This window comes from Monodelphis domestica, chromosome 6 (assembly GCF_027887165.1).
Source record: "Monodelphis domestica isolate mMonDom1 chromosome 6, mMonDom1.pri, whole genome shotgun sequence".
Lineage (NCBI taxonomy): Eukaryota > Metazoa > Chordata > Mammalia > Didelphimorphia > Didelphidae > Monodelphis > Monodelphis domestica.
The window spans coordinates 15370549-15392312 of record NC_077232.1 but is presented as its reverse complement, the minus strand read 5'-3'; the positions used below and the strand labels follow the sequence as shown (position 1 = coordinate 15392312).

The 21764-nt window shown below is 34.5% G+C and overlaps 2 protein-coding genes across 2 annotated transcripts; both read left to right on the top strand.

Annotated features, from left to right (window-relative positions):
- The first annotated feature begins 1797 nt into the window (after window positions 1-1797).
- LOC100028613 (olfactory receptor 14I1-like) lies at window positions 1798-2730 on the top strand. Its single transcript, XM_001378566.3, has one exon. The coding sequence runs from the start codon at window positions 1798-1800 to the stop codon at window positions 2728-2730; it is 933 nt and encodes a 310-aa protein (XP_001378603.3).
- Window positions 2731-16285: 13555 nt separating this feature from the next.
- Window positions 16286-17221, top strand: LOC100028631 (olfactory receptor 14I1-like). Its single transcript, XM_001378578.3, has one exon. The coding sequence runs from the start codon at window positions 16286-16288 to the stop codon at window positions 17219-17221; it is 936 nt and encodes a 311-aa protein (XP_001378615.3).
- Window positions 17222-21764: the final 4543 nt, after the last annotated feature.

Sequence of the window (21764 nt, the reverse complement as noted above, 5' to 3'; positions counted from 1 at the left end):
AAGAAGCTCCCTGTAAAAGTAAAAAATAAAAACACGAGTCCTTGTTCCTTTTCATTGTCAAATTGTCTTCCAGTAGTTCATCTCAACAGTGGATGATCTGGAGAAATGGACTCCTTTCACATAGCAAGAAATAATATTCAGAAATCATTGGAATCATAAATGCTAGCTCTGGTAGAGGAAGTCCAGATAATATCCTTTAAACCCATAATTTTATAGATATCGCCTCTGATGTCCACATATTAGGGATATAAAGGTGAACCTAAGGGTTCAATAAATAGGGAGGGATACAATTAACTATTAAATTAATATCTTGATAAATCTTAGTTCTGTCATTTGATATTTGACTGAGGTGGAAGTCAGACATAAGCCTCAAGCTAGATCTAGTCTAAGGAAGGGAAAATGCTCTCCAAAGAAATAGGGAGAAAGCTGATTCACCTTATGTAAAGAGTAAATATCACTGAGGGTGGGCAAAAAGGGAACTTCTTATTCAGGCATGATATCCTTAGAATGAAGGTTAAATAGCTGCTGCTAGCCATTCAAATTTTGGGGAACATATTGGAAATATCCTTTCTTCCCTTATATTAAACAAAATCTCCAATGTGGACAGTGTTAGCAAAAATGATGCATCACATTTTAGCAGTCAAACGTTGCTCCATTGTTGATTCATTAACTCAGAATCCGTGTTCTTAAAATACCTGTTCAGTACAAAACTGTTGGACTGCACAGATGGGGTTAGTAATGGAAACACACAAATGTATAAGAAGTATCTTGCCAGAGATTATTTTAACCTCTTATTATTTCTTTCATCCTTAACCAAATATATAGATATTCTATGCTGAATATTTGCATAGGGGACAGAGAATTGATTAATTTCTTAGATATGTGCAGTTCTCATTTTTTTTCTGTAACAGGGATATTGTAGATTTCCAACCAAGAGATTTGGTTTCAAATTCTGATTTTACTCTGAATGAGCTTCATTACTTTGTGCAAAAAATCGAACTAGTTTGGAACTCAATCAAGTCTGAAAGAATATTATCAATAAAAATTTCTTACTTTTATATAATACTTGATCAATTTTAACTACTTTCTTCCATAAACCCTATGCATTTTTTATCCTAAGCATAATTTTCCTCTGCCTTTTGGGCCTCTGTCTCTGTCTCTCTCTATCTCTCTCTATCTCTGTTTCTTTCTGTCTCTGTCCTTCTCTCTCTCACTGTCTCTCTCTCTCTCTTTCTCATTCTATCTGTCTCTCTCTGTCTCTCCCTCCACCAGTCCCTCCCCTATATATATATATATATATATATATATATATATATATATATATATATATATATAGATCTGGGTGTATATACACACACAAAAAAACATATATACACACTCACAAAATTCATGTTCCCCATGGTGGTAATACAAGTCCTTCTCTTTATCATGTTTGTAGTGGCAGTATTCACCTTCGTAAAGTGCACCAAGTATAATCTTTGCTGCTGTCTATAGCTTTGTACACTACAAAAAGTAGGATCATTTTGTAAAGCTAAAGATATCAAACATTACCAGAACTATTAAATGCATCTAAACCATATTATTCCTCCTCTAACCTCTGTTTAAAATATGTGTGAATTTGTGTGAATTTTAAAATATGTGTGAATTTGCTTCAAAGTTCAGGTTTAATGGGCTGGATTTATTTGGATGGATTTTCTATTTGAACAATTATTTTAATTCTCTCTTCCATTTCAACACTACATTTCTGTTATTCATAGTGATGTTTGATTCTAGTTAAATTGCAGCACCCAATCAGGGATGGGCAACTTCTCAGTCATCACTGAATTCCTCCTCATGGAGTTTTCCAGAGTATGGGAGCTGCAGGTCTTACATGCTGTGTTGTTCCTGCTGATATACCTGGCTACCATGATGGGTAATCTACTCACCATTGCTGCAATTCTTATTGACCCACACCTTCACTCTCCTATGTATTTTTTTCTGAGCAACTTATCCTTGTTGGATATCTGCAACATCTCAGTCACCCTTCCTAAGTTCATCATAAATTCTTTGATTGGCAGTCAAACCATCACCCTCCTTGGCTGTACTGCTCAGGTCTTCTTCTGTCTCTTCTTTGCAGCAACAGAGTTTGCTTTGTTAGTGGCCATGTCCTATGACCGCTTTGTGGCCATTTGCCACCCTCTACACTATGGCCTCATCATGATGCCATCTCGTTGTCTTTGGGCAGCAGCTGGCTCATGGCTCAGTGGGCTGATTTATTCTGCTGTACACACTGGGAACATGTTTCGCCTGCCCTTCTCCGGCTCCAATGTGATCCACCAATTTTTCTGTGATATCCCTCATGTCTTGAAAGTCTCAGCCTCTGGTGTGTATCAGACAGAGTTTGTATTAATTATAGCAAGTTTATGTTTTTTGTTATCTTCCTTTGCTTTTTTAATTGCATCCTATGTGCGCATCTTTTCCAATGTGCTCAAGATTCCTTCTGTGGAAGGTCGATACAAGGCCATTTCGACCTGTTCCCCTCAGTTGATGATCCTCATCTTATTTCTCATTTCTATAATGATTGCAGTTCTCGGGGATACATCAGACACATCACCTATTCAAAACCTTTTTGTTGCAATGGTCTATGCAATATTGCCCCCATTGATAAACCCTATCATCTACAGCCTGAGGAACAAGAAGGTCATAGCTGCCATGGGCAAGATGCTCAGGAAGATTTTTTTCCCTAACTAGGAAATATCCATCCTTGAAAGCACCAAAAAACTAAAGAACATGCTTTTATATGGTTATATGTGCAAGATGACATAGTAGTTAGCCTCAAAATGTGAATAATAACACCAATACTCTACCACCCCCAAAAATTAGCTCCCTAAACCTTTTTTGGGAAAATGAATGAAGTGATAATTTATTGACTGCACAGAGGTTCATCCCACGAGTGGTAATATTTACAGTGAATTATTATGACCTGAACCCCTTGGTTTGATTAACAATGCCATCAAAAGAATGGATGGAATTCCTTGATTAACAGGAGTTATGTTTAAACAAAGGTACCTCCAGGATGGTTCTGTTTTTTCTCTCCCCATCCAAATTTACCCTTGGCCCACAGGAACTTCCTTTAAGAAACTCTCTCACTGTACTGCATCCCAGATGGAACAGTAGACCATCAAGCACCCACTGAGCACCCTGAATAGGAGTGGTGAATGTAGTCAAATCTAAAGAAACATTTCTTAGTTTCTATTTCTGTGTTTAGGCCTGCCTCTCCCAAATCCCCTAACTTGAGGCTATGATGTCTTCCCCAAGCATCTATGTAACCAGTTAGTTGTCCTTCATTTCATATATTACTTGAGGTATAAATCTAACCCCCAATTCTTTAGTTCCAGGATAATTCTCATCATTGAGGTCTCATCATTGGCAAGTGATATTTAACTAGTGCTAACTAGTGAGAAATGCAAGATGTCAGGGTGTGAGGGTCCTATTCCTATTTCCTTAGTGCCCACTGTCAGCTCCCATTATGCTGACCCTTGTCTCAGACTGAACTACAAACACTTAAGTACCCCTTGATTACTTGAGATGGGATTAGCAGGTATTATGAAGTCTTAAGTACCCTTTGTGTTTTCTTGGTTTCTCCTTTTGTATCTAGGCTACTCCCAAGTACCTCATTCTTTGGCCAGAGCATCTGGGCCTCTGCCAGTCAGTGTAGACTGAGGCTAGTGCAGGTCCCAAGTGAGTGGCAAGGCAAAAGCTCTTCCTCCTCCTCCGAAATCTACATAAGCACAGTGCATTCTGTAGTCCTCTGGTAGTCCCAGGCCTGAGATTCTGGGCAGCTTCCCAGATATATCTTTCTATTTTGAATGAAGACCTTTATTTTACCTCCTCTGGTAGCTTTGTGTTCTTTCCTTTTGACAATACTCATAAGCCTGGATCTGAGTGATGACCAGCACAGAATTTCTGACCTGCTTCATTTGTAACTTGGGCCCCTTTGTCTCTCCTTGGGCAGCCTGTCAAAAGAGAAAATAAACTGCGGTGTCTCTGGTAAGTTGTCTATGTTCTGGTTCATCCTTCAGTTCTCAGGCAAAGGGTGATTCTCTGATGCTCTGAAGGGGGGAGGCAGCCCATGCTCATACACATGTCTACACTTGTCAACTTCCAAACTGAACTGCATTCACTTGTTCTTGTAGGTCTCTTCAAACTATAGCACACGTCCATGATCTGGTGAGTCAAGCTTCAGGGGCCCTGATGGAGGTTCTTTAAAGGGTACAAAGGTACCAAAATCCAGGAAGTGTAGTGGAAGGGATAGGGCAGACAATACGAAAGTGACAATAAAGGAAGGATCCACTATAGCAGAAGTAAAAAAATATTAATGCTGACATGGTCCATTTTAGGGTTCCTGAAAGTTGGGGTGCAGCCCCCCAGGACTACTTGTGGAACTAGACTAGACGCCTTGGTGTAATCCTAGCCCTACTACACACAGTGAGAGGCAATATTGAACTTGTTACATTCCATGTAGATTCCCTTCTTCTGACCAAACTGTGAGGAAAAGGATTATTCTGGAATATGAAGCATACTTTCATTCCATTCTAAACATGTTTCAACAATTTTTTACAAACTGCTTGTCCTTCATGGCATACTTACCTAGACATCTATCATTAGAAAGATGAAAAAAAATCATTCATTCAAGAAGCGATGTAGCCAAAATATAAGAGGTACTGGAGCAAAGAAGATAAAAATCAATCTATTAATTTGCCTTCTATGTGCCAGGCACTGTGTTACGCACTTGAGTCCTCTATAATCAACAAAAAACCCCCAAAGAACAGAAATAGTATACCAAAAAGAAGGGAAATGAATAATTTCATTTATTTTTTCATTTACATAGATAAGAAAAAAACCAATAACTCACCAGGCTTGAGTCACTCTTCAAAGTCTCCTAACTTTTAAACCTCCCTTTTTATGTTTTATTTACTAACATCCCTTCCTTTTTCCTAAAAGATAAGGAAGGTCACTATGCAAAAAGGGAGGGGGTATAACAGAGTTGCTGAAATCTATTCCCAACACCATTCCTGCTTTCACTTTTCTTCCTTAATGATTTCATCCATGTCCATGATTTCACCTATCACCAATTTGAGACTGACTCAATTTTACATAATTTTTTGCCAGATAATGCCAGCCTTGATATTAATATGCTTTCCATCTTGAAATAGTAACTGTAGTTGATCACAAGGGAAATATATGAAATGTAAATTGAATCAGAGACACATGGAGTTAGAGGAGGCTTTTCAGAAGAGGAAGTTTGGCTCATTGGGACTTCCTTTTTAAAAATATTTTAAGCTTTATTTCATCACTTTTATCAAGTACACATCAGAAAACATCAACAGTGCATCATATGGTTAGTCAGTTTACAGCAAAACTGAACACGGCAATCATGTTTACAGAAAAATTACAGCAAACTAAGTATTTGCAACACAGTCAAACTGAAAGTCAATGTTGATACTTTTAGGGCAAAGGGAAAGTAGAAACAAATGGAAGTCCTTTGGTATTCAATAGCAAAAAACGTTAATACCCAAAAAAGCTTGAATGGAAAGTTGAAAAACAATTAATGTCCTCACATACAATTAGAATAAATCAGTTTATTTCTTGGTGTTTTCACAAATCTACATTCATTGTTATGTTCAATTATTTAGAAGGAAAAGCCTTATAGAAGTAGTATGAAACTCCTCTAGACCAGACCCCATCCGTAGAGCCAAGAAAGGCCAGACATACATTAAGCACAGAGACCTTCTGTGAAATGTTAGAGACAATGCATTGGGTTGCTCACTATGCACTGCAGTTTCTTTGTAGTACTGAGGTGAAGGTGGACGTCAGGAAGAGAATACTCCCTATAACTGGCTTTGGTTTAAGTATTCTGTCTCACTTTTTCAGTCATAACTTACTATCAGAAAACCACAACATTTGTGTATTTCTGAGCTCAATACAGTAGGTCTTAACACCTACCGCTAAAGGTGGAGGTAACTAAGGTTAAACCTTCTTGATCATAATTAATGCATTTCTGAGAATGCACAAAAGGTAGCAATGGTTGTACTCCCTTTGTAGGAGCACAATTCCCACTACCCAAGCTCTGAAATAGAATTTAAGGGAATGGTGAATGATTTCAGCTTTTATGAAAGCAAAGTTAAAAAAAGGGTAAATAACTAAAAGAAATTATATCTAGATTCACATTTTTTAAAGAGATATTCTACACAGATGCACACATAAACCCCCTACATATCTCTATAAATAAACACAATTTACTCCAATAATAAAGTGCTATTTCTTTGGAGCTAGTGCATACTAATGCCGCCTATGTAGATGGCTATTTCCCAGTTTATGATGAGTTTACTCACATGGATGATATTAACTACCAATTCCCACTAAAGTCAGAGATCACTGAGTTTAAAATACAAAATAAAAACAAAAAATAAGAGTAGATGTTTGTTTGTTTTTTAATCCAAACCTGGCTTAATAAGGATTTTACAGTAGAGTGGGGGTTGGAAAATAATGAATTGTTCTGTTTCACATTCTAAATCTGAAGTGCTATGTTGTTTCTTTGCTTTGTTTTCATGAACTCAATTTGCTTTAAGTATGTATAAGATTAATAAGTACAGTTGAGGGGAAAATAATTTTCTTCTTACTAGTTCTCTATTTTTAAATATAAATGTTGTGGGGTGAAGATGTGTACTCCTCATTTAACCTTTCCTTTGGATGTTTGGATAGTCTTCAATTTGGTGTTGTAAAGGATAATATTAGCATTGTGACTTAAAAATCTAAATTAATTTGGTCACCAGGGAAAATCCCAAATAATAAAATATCCAAATCAGCTGGAAACTATGGTGATTTTAATCAATATGTAGAGAAGGAATTAAGGAAAAGAGAAAGGGAGATGAAAGAGTTAATTTAAACTGCTCCAGTTCAGGCTGAGCCAGGTAGGAGTTAAAGGCCTTGGCCCAAAGGCCTCCCTGAGCCCAACAGAAAATGAAGTCAGTCTTATCACTCACCATGTGATTGTCTTAAGGAAACTGTCAGAGAGAGCTACTCCAGGCTAACTTCTAGGATCAAACTGGTGCCCAGGCTGCTCACAGGAAGTGATCAGCCAGATCCACCTCACTGGGGAAAGGGAGTAAAGGGAGGAAGTGACATGCCTTATATAAATGGTTTTATGTCACTTTCCTGCATCTTATCTATACCAATGGTAGCTTAGTTTGACTTAGGACAGCCCAGGGGTCTATCAGCTCTTTCTGCACATGTCTATCAAAGGCCATCCTCCTAGATACTTAATGCTTAAGTATGGGTGCAGACATTAGTGACCTTGTTAGACTAAGTAGGGTAGAGCAATGAAAAGTTCCCAAGACAATTCTGATCAAGTATCTGCATTGTTACAATCAGGAAATAGCTAAATCAAATTTTCTAAAGTAAGGTCTGAGTAGGGTGGAGTAGTTTTAAAATTCACAGTGTGTGTATATTTCATATTGATTTTACTTTATGTCTAGATTACCTTTTAGCAAGATCTATTTCTCTGATTGTCTCTTTCAATTAGGACTATTTTTTCTTTTTTTTTTTTACCCACAAGATCATGATTCCTATTGTTGTCATTCTTACTTCAGTTGAAACATAATTGATTCTGCTCCAGCTCCTTATTTACCTATGTGTGTCTCTGCTTCAAGGATATTTTTTTATAAAGAGCATATTCTTAGATTCATGCCTTTAATAAATTTTTCTATCAGCTTCAGTTTTAAAGGTGAGTTGATCCCATTCAAATTACAGTTATTAGGACTGCATATTTCCCTCCATACTATTTTCTTCTATTTATCATTCTCTTTACCCTGTTGTTCCTGCTCAAGTCAATGTGGCTGTCCACTATGCCCTTTAATTAACACATATTCTATCATTTTTTTATGTTTTTGTCTTATCTCCTTCCTCTTCAAATTTACTCTGGTCTAAGATATATTTTCATACTTAAATGATTTAAATGCCATACCAAATGAAGAATATGAGATGATGAATGTGAAAATGCTTTTTATTCAGTTAATCATTCACTAAATATAAAATTATCATTATCTCTTTATAGCTGAGCACCAGAATATTGATTACATTATAAACATAACATACCTAGTCAGCCAACCTTATGAAATTAAATGGCATGAAAAAGCTTTCTGAGGAAGCCATATTGCATGCTATGTCATAGTGGAGGAAATGAAGTGAGACATAAGGAAATAGATTTTTTGTTCACAAAGGTTAAAGGTAGCATTATGTTTTCTTTATGTAATCAATAGATTTTTGTTAAAACAAGTCAAACAATGGGATCTCATTCATGTGTATGAATCTTAAAAATTTCTCAGACTCTACCTTAGAACATTTGGTTAAGGTTATTCCACATTTAAACAATGAAGGTACTTGGTCAGGAATGTATTAGGAACTCTAACATTACTCCACCCATACTTAGGCATACTTTAGGGGAAGATAAAGTTGTAAAACTCCTTACTGAACAAGGAAAAAGTTCCCAACCCATACTTAAAGTGAGGCCAAGCCCTTAAGCTAGGTCTATTTTTAGATATAATACATACAAAAGGGTGCTAAGTACCCATGAAGGTCAAATTAATCAGTAAAAGGTCAGGCAATTTACAAGGGACAACATTAGCAAAGAGGTGTGAAGTACTCAGAAGATATAATCTACCCAGAGAAGGTGAGAACTAAAAACCAAGAATGGGCAGTCCTAGGAAAAAACATCTACTGTGATTCGTAGATGTGAAAATTTAGGGGAGATGACATAGGAGAAAATTTTCTTTAAAAGGAAGGAGTTTGAGGCCTCGAACTTAATTCAGCATTCAGCTGAATTGGAGCTTGGACTAGTTGGAGTAGCTAGGTCTCTGAACACTAGAGTTTTGCTTGGAAGGATCTTGTGGTGAGTGACTAAAGACTGACTTAGTTTCTCTCTTAAAGAGAAAGGCCTAGGCCAGAAGGCCCTAGCCTTTCCTATTATTTCCATTTACTCAGTCTCTTTCTCTTTTTCTTAATTCCTTAATTTGTAATAATTAAAATCTCCATAAAATCCAGCTGACGTGAGTATTTCATATTTGGGAATTTTTCCCATGGCGACCACTTTATTTTTAATATAAAATCAAGACACTAAAATTTATCTTTACAGTTTTGGCAATTAAAACTCTTGAAACCATATTTTCGCAGTAACATGTGTATCCCTTTCCTATGGCCAAAAACATAGTTTTCAGAGTAGATTTTGGTGCTCCATTTAAATCAATCAATTGATAAATAAGTCTTCTTTCTCTCTCTCTCTCTCTTTCTCTCTCTCTCTTTCTCTCTCTCTCTCTCTCTCTCTCTCTATATATATATATATATATACACACACACACACACACATACTTCATATGTATATATGTGGACTATATAAATTATCTCTGCATAAACTCATCCATATATGTATATATTTATAGATAAATATATAAATATGCATAATATATTCTCATGTCCATACTTACTTCTGCAAAAATTCTGGAATTCTGGTATTGAGTAGATATTGACACAGGACCATCCACCATGGCAAGCACATATCAAAGAAGACATTGTAGTCTATGAGTAAAGTAGAATTTTGTTAGTTCAAAAGAAATAGAAAATGTGCAAATTTAGAGAAATATGCATCTCAAATTTTAATATGGGAATTTTGCTCCCACATCTATGGTAGAGGTTTCACAGCTCATATGGGTTTGATAAGCAACACTTGGACAAACTATACATTGATCCCAAGATAATGATGTAATTTTGGTCCTTCCTCTTTGAGTATGAAGGATAACAATCAATCATATACACACATATATATAGGAACAGATGTGCATTAATAACACACACATGTATATATTTATACTTTTTACTTTCAATCACTAATAGATCAAAATATGTAGTAAGACATGCATTTAACAGAAATCAAGTGTGATACCCATATTTTGGACAAGGTCAAAAATCACATGGAAGTCCTTCCTGGATTATAAATGACTTATACTTGACATGTCTTTTCCCCATGTTATTTATAAAAGAATGTGTATCTTACCTAATTAAACTCAAGGGAAAGGCCAAAGAATCTATGATTAAGAAGAAAAGGACAACAACTCTGGGTTCTCCAGGGACTTCAGAAAGCAGTCCTCCAATGGTCATTTGGAAATATAAATCTTCTCACTTAAGAATCACCAATATTTCAGTAAAACCAATAGCTTCCTATGATTCAGTTTATGCTCCCCTTCTCTGAAAATCCATATGAAAACTAAATTAAATTGTCTGGAATAGAGATAATCTGTGGATCCTGTCTATTCCTTATGAGTAGGTAAGGGGGAAAGTCTATACATCCTTATCTATATTTATATATCATGTATATACATATACATGCATATACATATAGATGAATGTATATTTGTGCATGTGTTTGTGTGCCTGTGTGCAAAGAAAGGGAAGAGAGACACACAGACATTATTCAGATATATTTTTTCCAACTTTATGACTGGTCATCTTGCCTGTTGATTGGAGTGTATTCTGTCTTCTGATTTTTATCTCTACCAGAGTAGTTACCATTTAGAGATTTACTGTGGTGTGGTGCAATATCTAAGGTGGGAGGCTTGAATTAAGGACATCTTCAGTCTAATCCTTTATTAAGAGAAAGTAGATGCATGAATAAGGATTAGTAATTGAATCTCTCTGAGCTTCAGGTTCATCTCCTTGAAATGGGGATTTTACCTAATATGGCTACTTAGAGACTTGATTTTGATAACTATAAGTTATAATGTTTTTCTATTGATATTGCTACTATTGTTACTATAATTGTTACACTTTCATCCTTCTAAAACAGATTTCACCTCTATACAGGACAACCATCAATGTACAACATTGTAGCTAAGTGAAATGGGGTGAAACGAGGTGCCTAAATTTCTCAAAATATTTTCACTGCATTCCAGAAATGTATATTTCAAAATGATATTATTGCCAAAATAATTTTAGAAGGAATAAGGACACCTGGGTTTTAGGTCTAATGCTTATACTTCATCTCTTTGTACCTCCCTCTTCTATCTAAACAAAATGGGATAAAATCTCACAGTGTTATGAAAAACACAATATTAAATGAATTCCAGTGAAGAAAGTGTTTTTAGAAGTTCAAATTATTATGAACATGTGCTGGAACATAATTATAAATATCCCTGCTTTACTATCATTAACGTTAATGCTGCTATCATTTTGAATGTTTGTTTTTGTTTTTATAAAAGCATAACAATAACTACAATGATGGCTTGAGATGAGGAAGATTTGGATTTAAATCCAGGTTTCTTACACAAATTAAATTTGTGCCTTTAGGCAAGTCATCTAATCTCTCTATGCTGCAGACAACTAAAACTGTAAATCAGTTGCTATAAAGTTGTAGAGTTTCCTCCTAAGAAAGGTTTTCTCTCCTTGTAACTTTCTTTTCTCATAAAATCCTTGGGTTGATATTCAGTCATTTTAGTCTCGTCTTAAGCCTAGTGACCCAATCTGTGGTGTTCTTGACAAAGATCCTATAGTCCTTTGCCATTTCATTCTCCAGATGATTTTACAGAAGAGAAACTGAGGCAAGCAGACTTACTCAGGGCCACAAAGCTTGGAAGTAAATGAGGTCATATTTGAATTTAGAAGGATTATTCTTCCTAACATCAAGCCTGGCAATGTACCCAATAATTTATTAATAATTAATTAATAAGTATTTTTGAAATACATATTATGTGGCTAGCATTGTGCTAAGTCTTAGGAAAGATAAGGAAAAAAAGCTTTTTCTATTTAGGATCTCAATTATCAGCATCATAGGATAATTATTATTATCACTATTTTAGGGAAGAATATATATAAAATATTAACACTCTTTCCTTTGTTTAAGTACAAAATGATTATGTATAAATTAAAATGGCAAGTATGAATAAAATTCTACCATTTTTATTACCTCAGAATTTTTTTCCTGTGGCTTTAATGTATGTATTTCCTGAGGTCCAAAATTATACATAATGAAAACTTAAGAAAAATAGGTTTAAAAATTCAAAATCATTTAGGTAGTATAGGAGAAAACTGTCTTGACAGCACAAACTGCAAAATATGTGACAATTTGTTTTCTTTAAAGTAAAGAATACATCAAATATTGATCAATTAAATTAATAAAGTCAAAGTTTATGAACAAAGTTTGGGATGAACAAGTTTATACATTTATTAGAAATATGTATTTACAGTGTCCTTAGAGATGAAACACATTTTAGAGAAGTTTAAAAACCACCTGGAAGACTACCAATGAAACCAGACAAATAAAACAAATAGTTTTAATTTATTAATAAAGGTGAAAAAATTTAAATATGGTTACTATAATTAATAAAATAATATCTTTTTTGGCCATAAATATGCTATTCCTCATTCTAGTTATATCCAAGGGAAATGTCAGAAAATTTGAAAATTCAGAGAAATTAATTATGGCTATATCTTAGAGCAAATCAAGAGGACAAGATATTAAATTTAAAATCAGAACACATAGTTATAGACTGACTTTGTTACACACTAAGTTATGCCACCCTACGGAACTTGTTTAGGCTGCCTCAAAGTTAGAGAATGGACCACATGACCTTTAAAGCAATGATAGATATGATCTTGTGATTCCATTTGAAAGTCAAATGTTAATAGTGAGTAATTGACTCCTTCCAAGTCCCCCATTATTCATCATCTACATCTTATGGAGACTCAAGATATTAGGGATGGAATCCATTTCCAAGAGCCTAAATAGACAGGATGGTTCCCATTTTGATATCATTGAAAATCTAAATGGGTGTGTATAAGAAATAAACAAAGCATCAAGGTCCCTTCTTATTTTCTTCCTGAAAAATGAAGTTCAGAGATCTTGCTGATGTTATACACATCTCTTAGTCATTAAGCTATACATAAGCCGTACAAATTCAAGTCATAAATCTAGAAGGTACATCAGAACACATCTAGTTTATTTCCCTTATCTTATAGAGGAGGAAAGTGAGGCCCATGGAGATTAGGTGACTAGACCAAAGTCAAGCAGTAAGTAAGCATCAGTGCTGCGAATTGATTATAAATCATAATTTTAAACCCTAGGACTTTTTGGATTTGATCATGCATAATGTGGGCATTTATGTGTGTTTGGATGCCTGTTTAAGGCAGGAGTAAGTGCATTCAATGGGATCCAGCCACTAGGTTGGAGTAGGTATTCTAACTAATAAAACTTGATCTGGTTGCTCAGAAATAAATGGGCAATTGCATTTCAGAGGTCAAATAAGTTCAGAAAAGGTGGAGAGAGAATCTGTGCCCCTTTATGCAATTTTAAGGAAGGTTGTCCTCTGAATATGCAAGGTTACAGTAATGAATTAGGATTTGGAATATTGATGTGGTGAATGCTAATTGGATCTTGTTCAAAGAATTGATTGATGATTAAACTGATTCCATTTGAAGGAAATGAGCTTTATTATGAGAAAAATACAGTAGAGTAGCTAGTAATGTAATTAAATAAGGGAAGAGAAGGAGGTAAAGGAGGTGTGAAAAGTAGAGGTAGAGAGTGAGGGAGTAAAGGATAAGAGTACAGGATAAGATAGTAAAAGTTGAGAGAGTAAAAATAAGAGAGTAAAAGGTGGATAGGAGTTTTAAGGATGCTTTCTATATCCATTAGTTGCTAAGGAAAGGGTAATTTGTTTGGGCAGTTGTTGCTCCAGGGAATTGATATCACTTTATCAATGGTCCACTTTGTTCTGCTTGACTTTACTCCTGGTTAATTGTTTACCCCTGGGGAAAGGGGGCAACCTAAAAGTAAGTGTGATGCTAATGCTATGATAATTACCATGGGGCAACTTTAGGTTAAGTTTTGCTCTTTTCTGCACATATTCTAGGAAAGACAATGAGTATGGAAATTGAGCTTTGTTTAAACCTAGTCCTGTCTGACTGGGAAACTGAACCACCTGTACTTGCTGACATAGATTGTCTAAAGACTAATGCTAGGACTTTTTTCATAGTTGTGAATCTAAGCAAATCATGTCTTATATGAAAGGCAGCCCCTTACTAATGACCTAGTTATTTTTCCAATATTTTTTGATGGTATTCAGCTACTTGGCAGGGTTTGTGGGACATTTCAACCCACATCAGTGTTGTGGTATTGATTATATTCTACAGCAGAATTTTTGTCTTGGGTAGCTCCACTCCTAAACTAGTCTTTATTCCTCCTGGATGCTGCCAAAAAGAACTCATAGCTGATCAGTTTTGCCAAGATGAAAAAAATGATAAACATAAAAAAAGGGTAAAAAGAATTCTGATTGGATACCTTCAGGCTGAAATTTATTTTATTCAGTGTCTTGAACATAACAAATGAAAAATATTCAGTAAATTAAACAACTGGCAATGTGGGGAAAATCTTCAATTGGAAAATCCTTTCCATCCTTTGTTCAACATATGCACAACACAGTTTACTAAATTTTGGGAAGTAGGAGGTTTTTTGTCCTCTGAAAGGCAAATGGGCAGTAGTTTTCAATCTATATCCTATGTTGATTCTCTTTTATAGCAGTTTACCATCAAAGCAATGGATCATTAGAACTACACTCTTATTAAAATACAATGTATATGGAGACCACAAGAATCATGGGTGTTAGAGTTTGTAGGTTTTTTAAAGATCACCTAGCATAATCTTCTAATATGATATGTTCTGGACTTAAAATAGGGAAATGGTGTAAAGTGAAGATAAATGGAAGAGCTGGAATACAAGACAAAATAGCTATATATTAGAATAATTATCTTTTATGCCAAAATATTCTGAGGCTAATTTCTATCTTTTTTACCCTGTCTTTGACAAGACAAGTATGCTAAAATCAAGAGAGACTACCTTTGATTAGTGAAAGATGTCATCATAAGCACAAGAAAAAAGACAACTATCATATAAAAAAGAAAACAATTACTGAACTGCTATAAATATTGTTTGGTAAATAAACAAATGTTAAAAACCTGCTCAGTATCAGGCCTTATGCTAAAAAGTCCAAAAAAAAAAGTAGTTGTCAGCTTCATCAAAATTGAGGTATCAGTTCCCATCTCTTTGGAGTAACTAATTGTTCATTATGACCTACTTAACCTAAAATGGGGGTGGGGAGTAAATAAATAGAAAGACAGTGGTTTTCCCCACAAATGATTATAGAATAAAAGTTGTTGAAATATTTCAAGAGAAGGGTATTGGAAAGAGATGGGAACCAAGAGACTAGAGTCTGATTCTTGACTACCCACAATCTTTGCTACTTGTGCATTGATCTGTCATTAATATTCTGAAAACAATTATATTTTAATAAAGCTAAATCATTCATATTTAACCTTAAAGTCTTCAAGAAACTTTATTTTAATCAGACTTTTAATGTGTGCAACTATAAGTATTATCTTGAGTACATGTTTGAAGAAAGTTAAGTTCTGAGAGAATGAGTGATTTACTTACTACTCTGAACATGTCTCAGAAAAAAAAAAATTAATCCATTTCTCCCAACACTAAAGCCTTCTTTCTCTCCATTACCATCTAATGCTACTGATATTTGGAAATGGCCGCTATGATGATGTGTATCTCTTAATTCAAATTAAAGATATTTATTAAGCCCTTACTAAATATAAGATAGTCAAATTTTAACTAATTTCCCTACAATGGTTAATTTGATTTTTTTAGCATCCCATTTATAAGATGACTCAGACTTTAGATTTGTGATATGATTTTCTTTAAGCCATTCCTTTAACTTATATGATCAAAGCCACTAAAAATTCCATTGAGCTGAAAACATATTTCCTTCCTAAGCTATGCTACTCAGTACTTTCTCTATATCTTTGACAAATTATTAGCAAAATTAAACTAGCTAATAGTTATGTACTGATATTGATAAGATTGTTGATATTGATTATATTAATGATATTGAGAATACTGATAAGATCTGTTCTCTCATACTCTTGAATATATATTTATATTCTTTTAAAATATTTCTAGAACAAACAGGACTCTATTATAGGACCGTCATGTCCATGTTTAGCATTGCCAGTTCTGCTCCCAACTTGACAGGAACACAGATTTTTAAATATGTTCCAATTGCCTTTGTGACAGAGTTATTTGGAATGTATAATTCTATAACTTTCTATGTAATTAGATGTTTTTATTTACTCTCTTCTTTTAGAATATCATATCCTCTACTCATGTTGTTTCAAGATGAATTATGGGACAAAAACAGACATGGATAATTTCACGATCATCATGGAATTCTTCCTCATGGAGTATTCCAGCATCCGGGAGGTACAGGTCTTACATGCTGTGCTATTCCTATTGATTTATATGGGAGCCCTAATGGGTAATTTTCTCAGTATCACTGCCATTGTCACTGACCCACACCTTCATTCTCCAATGTATTTTTTTCTGAGTAACTTGTCCTTGTTGGATGTTGGCTGCATCTCAGTCACTCTTCCCAAATTCATTGTGAATTCCTTGACAAAAAGTCAAACCATTTCTTTGCTTGGTTGTGCCTTTCAGATATTTTTCCTTACCTTCTTTGCAGCAACAGAGATTGCTTTGCTTGTATCTATGTCCTATGATCGCTTTGTGGCAATCTGTCAACCTCTGCACTATGAAATAATTATGACCCCATCCCGGTGCTTTTGTATGGCAACCAGTTCATGGCTCACTGGGTGTGTCTATTCAGCTCTACATACAGGGAACATGTTCCGCTTACCTTTCTCAGGATCCAATGTGATCCATCAGTTTTTTTGTGATATCCCTCATGTCTTGAAGGTCTCATCCTCTGAGGTTTGTGATACTGAGTATGTGCTCCTTGCTAGTAGTGCAACTTTACTTTTATTCTGCTTTGTTTTTTTAATTATATCCTATACCTATATCTTCTCTACTGTACTTAAAATGCCCTCTGTGGAAGGACGCTACAAAGCTTTATCTACCTGTTCTCCTCAGTTGATTATCTTCATCTTATTTGCCCTTGCTGGTGTAATCTCAGTTCTAGGCCCCCTCTCAGATACATCCCCAATCCAGAATCTTCTGATTGCAATGACCTATACAATATTACCTCCATTCATGAATCCCATAATATATAGTCTGAGAAACACAAAAATCAAGATCACAGTGTGGAGGATAATAAAAAAAGTAATCTTCCCCAAGAATTAGACACATTTTAAGAACATTAAAATGTAAGAGAATGTGCTATTAGAATGTTGCATTAACAAAATAACAATAAACATTATAGAAATGAAATAATAATTTTTTTTTACAAAATGACCAAAAACTACATGTCAAGACAGAGCAATACTTTTATTCAGATAAAAAAAATAGACATTAAATGTAATAAGAGACAACTGGTGTCTATATTTAATAATTCAATTGTTTGTGGACCAACTACAAATGATTATAGTTAGTTGAGAAGCAGAAGTAAAATGAATTAGCCCCATACATAAAACAATTATTTTTTATATACCACAATAGTTGAAGAAGTAGTTTCCCAGAAGTCATTCCTTGTTTTTGAAAATCTTTTTAGATTTCAAAATCCAATTCAACTGCCTCTGGGAATGGAAAGGGCTAGTTAATTTCTTTATTTCCCATTCCTTCCTCTTTGATCTGTCAATAGGGTTTTATAAGGAAATAATTCACCAAATTAAGGAAACAAACAAATATCATGTTTAGAAGAGAAGAATATCAGTGTGTGGTGAGAGATGACAGCTCTGAGACAATACATTTCTACAAATGAGGAAGAGATTAGCTTTTCCTTTTCGGAATTTATTTGGAAATAGGGATAGGACCTGAAAACCAAAATAAGTGGCCTTCCCAATCAAGGAGTCTATACCTAGGAAGAACAGCTTTAGTATATCCTTAGACCAGTGGTGGTGAACCTTTTAGTGACTGATTGCCCAAATCATTATATCTGATCTCCCCATCTCTCAGACAGGGAAGGGAGGAAGCATTCTCATAGGGCTGCTGGGCAGAGGGGCCAGTGATATGAGAAATGTCCTCATGCACACTTGGAGATAGAGAAGCAGCTCCCTCTGACATGCGTGCCATAGGTTCACCAACATGGCCTTAGATGATTAGGAACAACAGGGCCTCAATATGTAAGAGAACTGAGTCACCAAGACCAAATGTCAAATAGCCATCCCTCTCTGAGTTGACTCTCATTGTGGTCATTTTCCTCCTTGATGTAAATACAGAGTTGTTTTCATGTTTTAGTGTTATCTTATTCAATACTTTCACTTTGAACTGATTGTGACTGGTTTTTAATTATTCAAAAGAAGCTCAATGGTGTCTATTCATGATCTATGATTTTAAAAGTTCAAATCAAGAGAATACCTTGATTATAACACATTTGTCACTTGAAGTCATTAACACAAGAGGGACATTTATGGAAATACCATTAAAAGTCAACAAATAGGCTTAGAAATGTTACACTGAGAATATGTGAGTCTTCATGGAGTTCTAAGGACATGTAGGAATATAATGATGGATTGGAGTTTGGTTTATGGTAACAAATATAAGGTTTTATGGTAAAAATTTTGCCTTGGAGAGTTCCACTCCCAAACTATTCTTGATTTGTCCTGGATGATTTCACAAAGACCTCCTATGTGACCAATTGTGCCATGATGAAAAAAATAGATAAATATAAAAAAGGTATAAAAATATTTCTGATTGGATTCTTTCAGGCTGAGATTCCCCCCCCCCCCAGTGACTTGAACAAAACAACTCAGAAATATTTGTTTAATTAATTGACTGACAATGTGAAAAAAATGTGTCAAATAAAAATTTGATTTCTATTTATTCTAACAATTTTTGTAAAATAATGAGTACTTGCCCTCAAAGTTTGAATCTTTATGTATGTTTATAAAACAGTAGATTGCTGTTATAAATAACTATTGTATTTTTTCTATAGCCTATTCTACTTTTTCTCCAGTCTGCTTTGTAGCCAGTAATACATTATTTTTGAAGGTTACCACCACTTTTTAATATTCATTATTTTTTTTTTACTACTAGGTGACTTTCCTTGATATTTTTTCATTTATTCTCTGGATGTTTTAACTTTCAATTTTCATAGAAAAAAGTTTTCTTATTTATTCTACCTCTATTAAATAATTCTTGGTAGTTTGGTGTTTTAATAAAAAAATTAATTTCTGTAGAATTTTCATTTATATTATATTATTTCCACTTACCCATGAAAGATGATTATTTCTCCCATTGTTTAGATATGCCTTTATTTGTGTAAAAAATGTGTCTCAATTATTTCCATAGAGATCCTAGGTTTGTACTGGTAGGAAGACTCCAAACTATTTTATATTGTCTCCAGTTAATTTAAATTGAATTTCCTTCTCTATTACTTTTCCTTTTTCTTTTTATTTAAAGTATTTTTCCATGGTTACATGATTCATGATTTTTGCCACCCAACTTCTCTTCCCTGCTTCTGGAGCTGACAAGCAATTCCACTGGGTTATACATGTATCATTGTTCAAAACCTGTTTCAATGTTTTTCATATTTGCAATAGAGTGATCTTTTAACATGAAAACCCCAATTATATATCCATCTAACCATGTGATCAATCATGTTTTTCTTTTGTGTTTCTGTTCCCATAATTCTTACTCAGGATATGGATAGTTTCCTTCCTAATAAATTCTTCTGGATTGTCCTGGAACATTGCATTGCTGCTGTAAAGATTAAAATTAATATTCAATACACAATTATTATTTTAATACCATTCATTAAAATCCACTTAGAGGACAGAAAAATTAAAATCAACCAGAGAAATTAAAAAAAAAGCCAGAGGAAAGGCAAAAACCCATTCCCTCCTTCATGGTGATACCAGCCCCAAGAGACTGCATTGGGGGAAATGGAAACTCAAAACTAAATCCACATAAGGAGATGCACAAACAGGAAAAGGAAAAGTGGATGGTGGGAAATTTTTTTCTCTAGCATTCAAGATTATAAATCAATACAATGGCCCCTGTGATAATTTTGGAGACCAGTCTCCCCAATTTATCATGAAAACATAAGTAACTTACAACTTGAACTACAGGTATATACAAATATTATAGTTTCTAAAGGGAAATTATAATAATTTGGTGATGAGGAAAATAAAAGGGAAAAGGAACAAAAACCAATAATAGGTACATTGACAAAAATCCAATTAGGGGGCAGTCCCCTTAGGCATGAGTGTGTACATTCAAAACAAAAGCCTTTCAAACCCCCTCCCCCCAAATTCAAATTTGCCATATCTCAAAGTTCACTCTGGATCTTCTAGTAGTACACTGTTTGGTCTCTGCATGCATCTTAACGGCACATTCTAGATTATGGGAGGTAGTCTCTTGTTCTAAATTTGGCTCAAATTCAAGTCAAAATTCACAACAATAACCAAATTTAGCAGTCTGGACTACAGTAAGTTGTCACATCATTAGAGAAAATAGAAAAAGAGACTAGGTCTCAAGAAAATGGAAAATAGAATTCCCCAATTCAACCCTTTTCCTTGCTTTTTTTAAAGGATAATTGAGTTAGAACAATATATATGCTTGATATACAGTGCAGTACAAAGAAGTCCTGTATATAACACATTACACAGCTTCAACCTCGAGGGTAACACATGATCAAGTTATTGTGCTTTTTGGGCAAAATGTAATCAATCTGTAGGATTGGTTTGGTTTATTTCACCGTTTTGTGCTTGTTTGGTACTTTGAAAGTCAAGTTCTGTGCTCCTTTTCTTAGACATAGTCATTGAGCAAACATGCCATAATAGTTAAATAACTAGTGACAGGTTGCCATAGACCAAAGCTTTTTTTTGTGGGTATACTTTTTATATATTAGGTAAACAGACATCTTAGCTTTTTCTATTGCAAAAAGTAAAAATATTTTTAAAAAACCCTTTCAAAATTAGTGACATATTTCAAAGGCAAAGTATGAGAAAAGAAAGGGGAAAGATCAAATACTGAATGACACATGTAGGAAGAAATTAAAATATTAATTTTCATTTCAGAATTTCAGAATTACAGAGGTAAAGTATAGGGACTAATTGTCCAAAAAAATAAGATTCATTTCCTCTTTGACTTACCATGATCCATAGTGTGAGTGCAAATAAGGTAGATAAAACAATGTGAGTGCAAATGAGGTAGACAAGTAATAATACATTGAAGAAAATACAAAAAAAAATTAGTAAAGGCATAAAATGTTACAAAAGGCACATCAGGTCGATATAGGTCACTAATACAGATTTTCTTCTATGTGCCCTACAAGTCAATTTGTGCAAATATAAGGATCAATCAAATAAAGTGCAACAAAATATTACAAATCCACCAATAAAGAAGTCCATTCACACTCAATAGTCAAATACAATCAGTGCAAGTAATTATTCACCATAAACAGAAGGTACTCATTTTACATGGATACAATTAATCCATGAGTTCCTCTCTCTGAATTTTTAAGACTGTTGGTATACTTAATAGGACATGGAATGGTTCATCATAAGCAGGTTCAGTTGACCCAGTATGTTTGAAATTCTTTATGAACACACTATCACCTGGGTGGTAAAATGAGAAATCAATGGCACATGCTTCAACAGCAGCTACAAAGTCATAGAGTACTTTCAATTTTGTTTGTAATTGTCTTATATATGTAACAATGGTTGTATCCACTCCTAACAGTGAGGAATAGGCAGGGGCAAATATTTGTGCCTGAATAGGTGGA

Bases quoted from the DNA above. Each gene is read 5' to 3' on its own strand.
- LOC100028613 (XM_001378566.3), top strand. From the start codon at position 1,798: ATGGGCAACTTCTCAGTCATCACTGAATTCCTCCTCATGGAGTTTTCC.
- LOC100028631 (XM_001378578.3), top strand. From the start codon at position 16,286: ATGGATAATTTCACGATCATCATGGAATTCTTCCTCATGGAGTATTCC.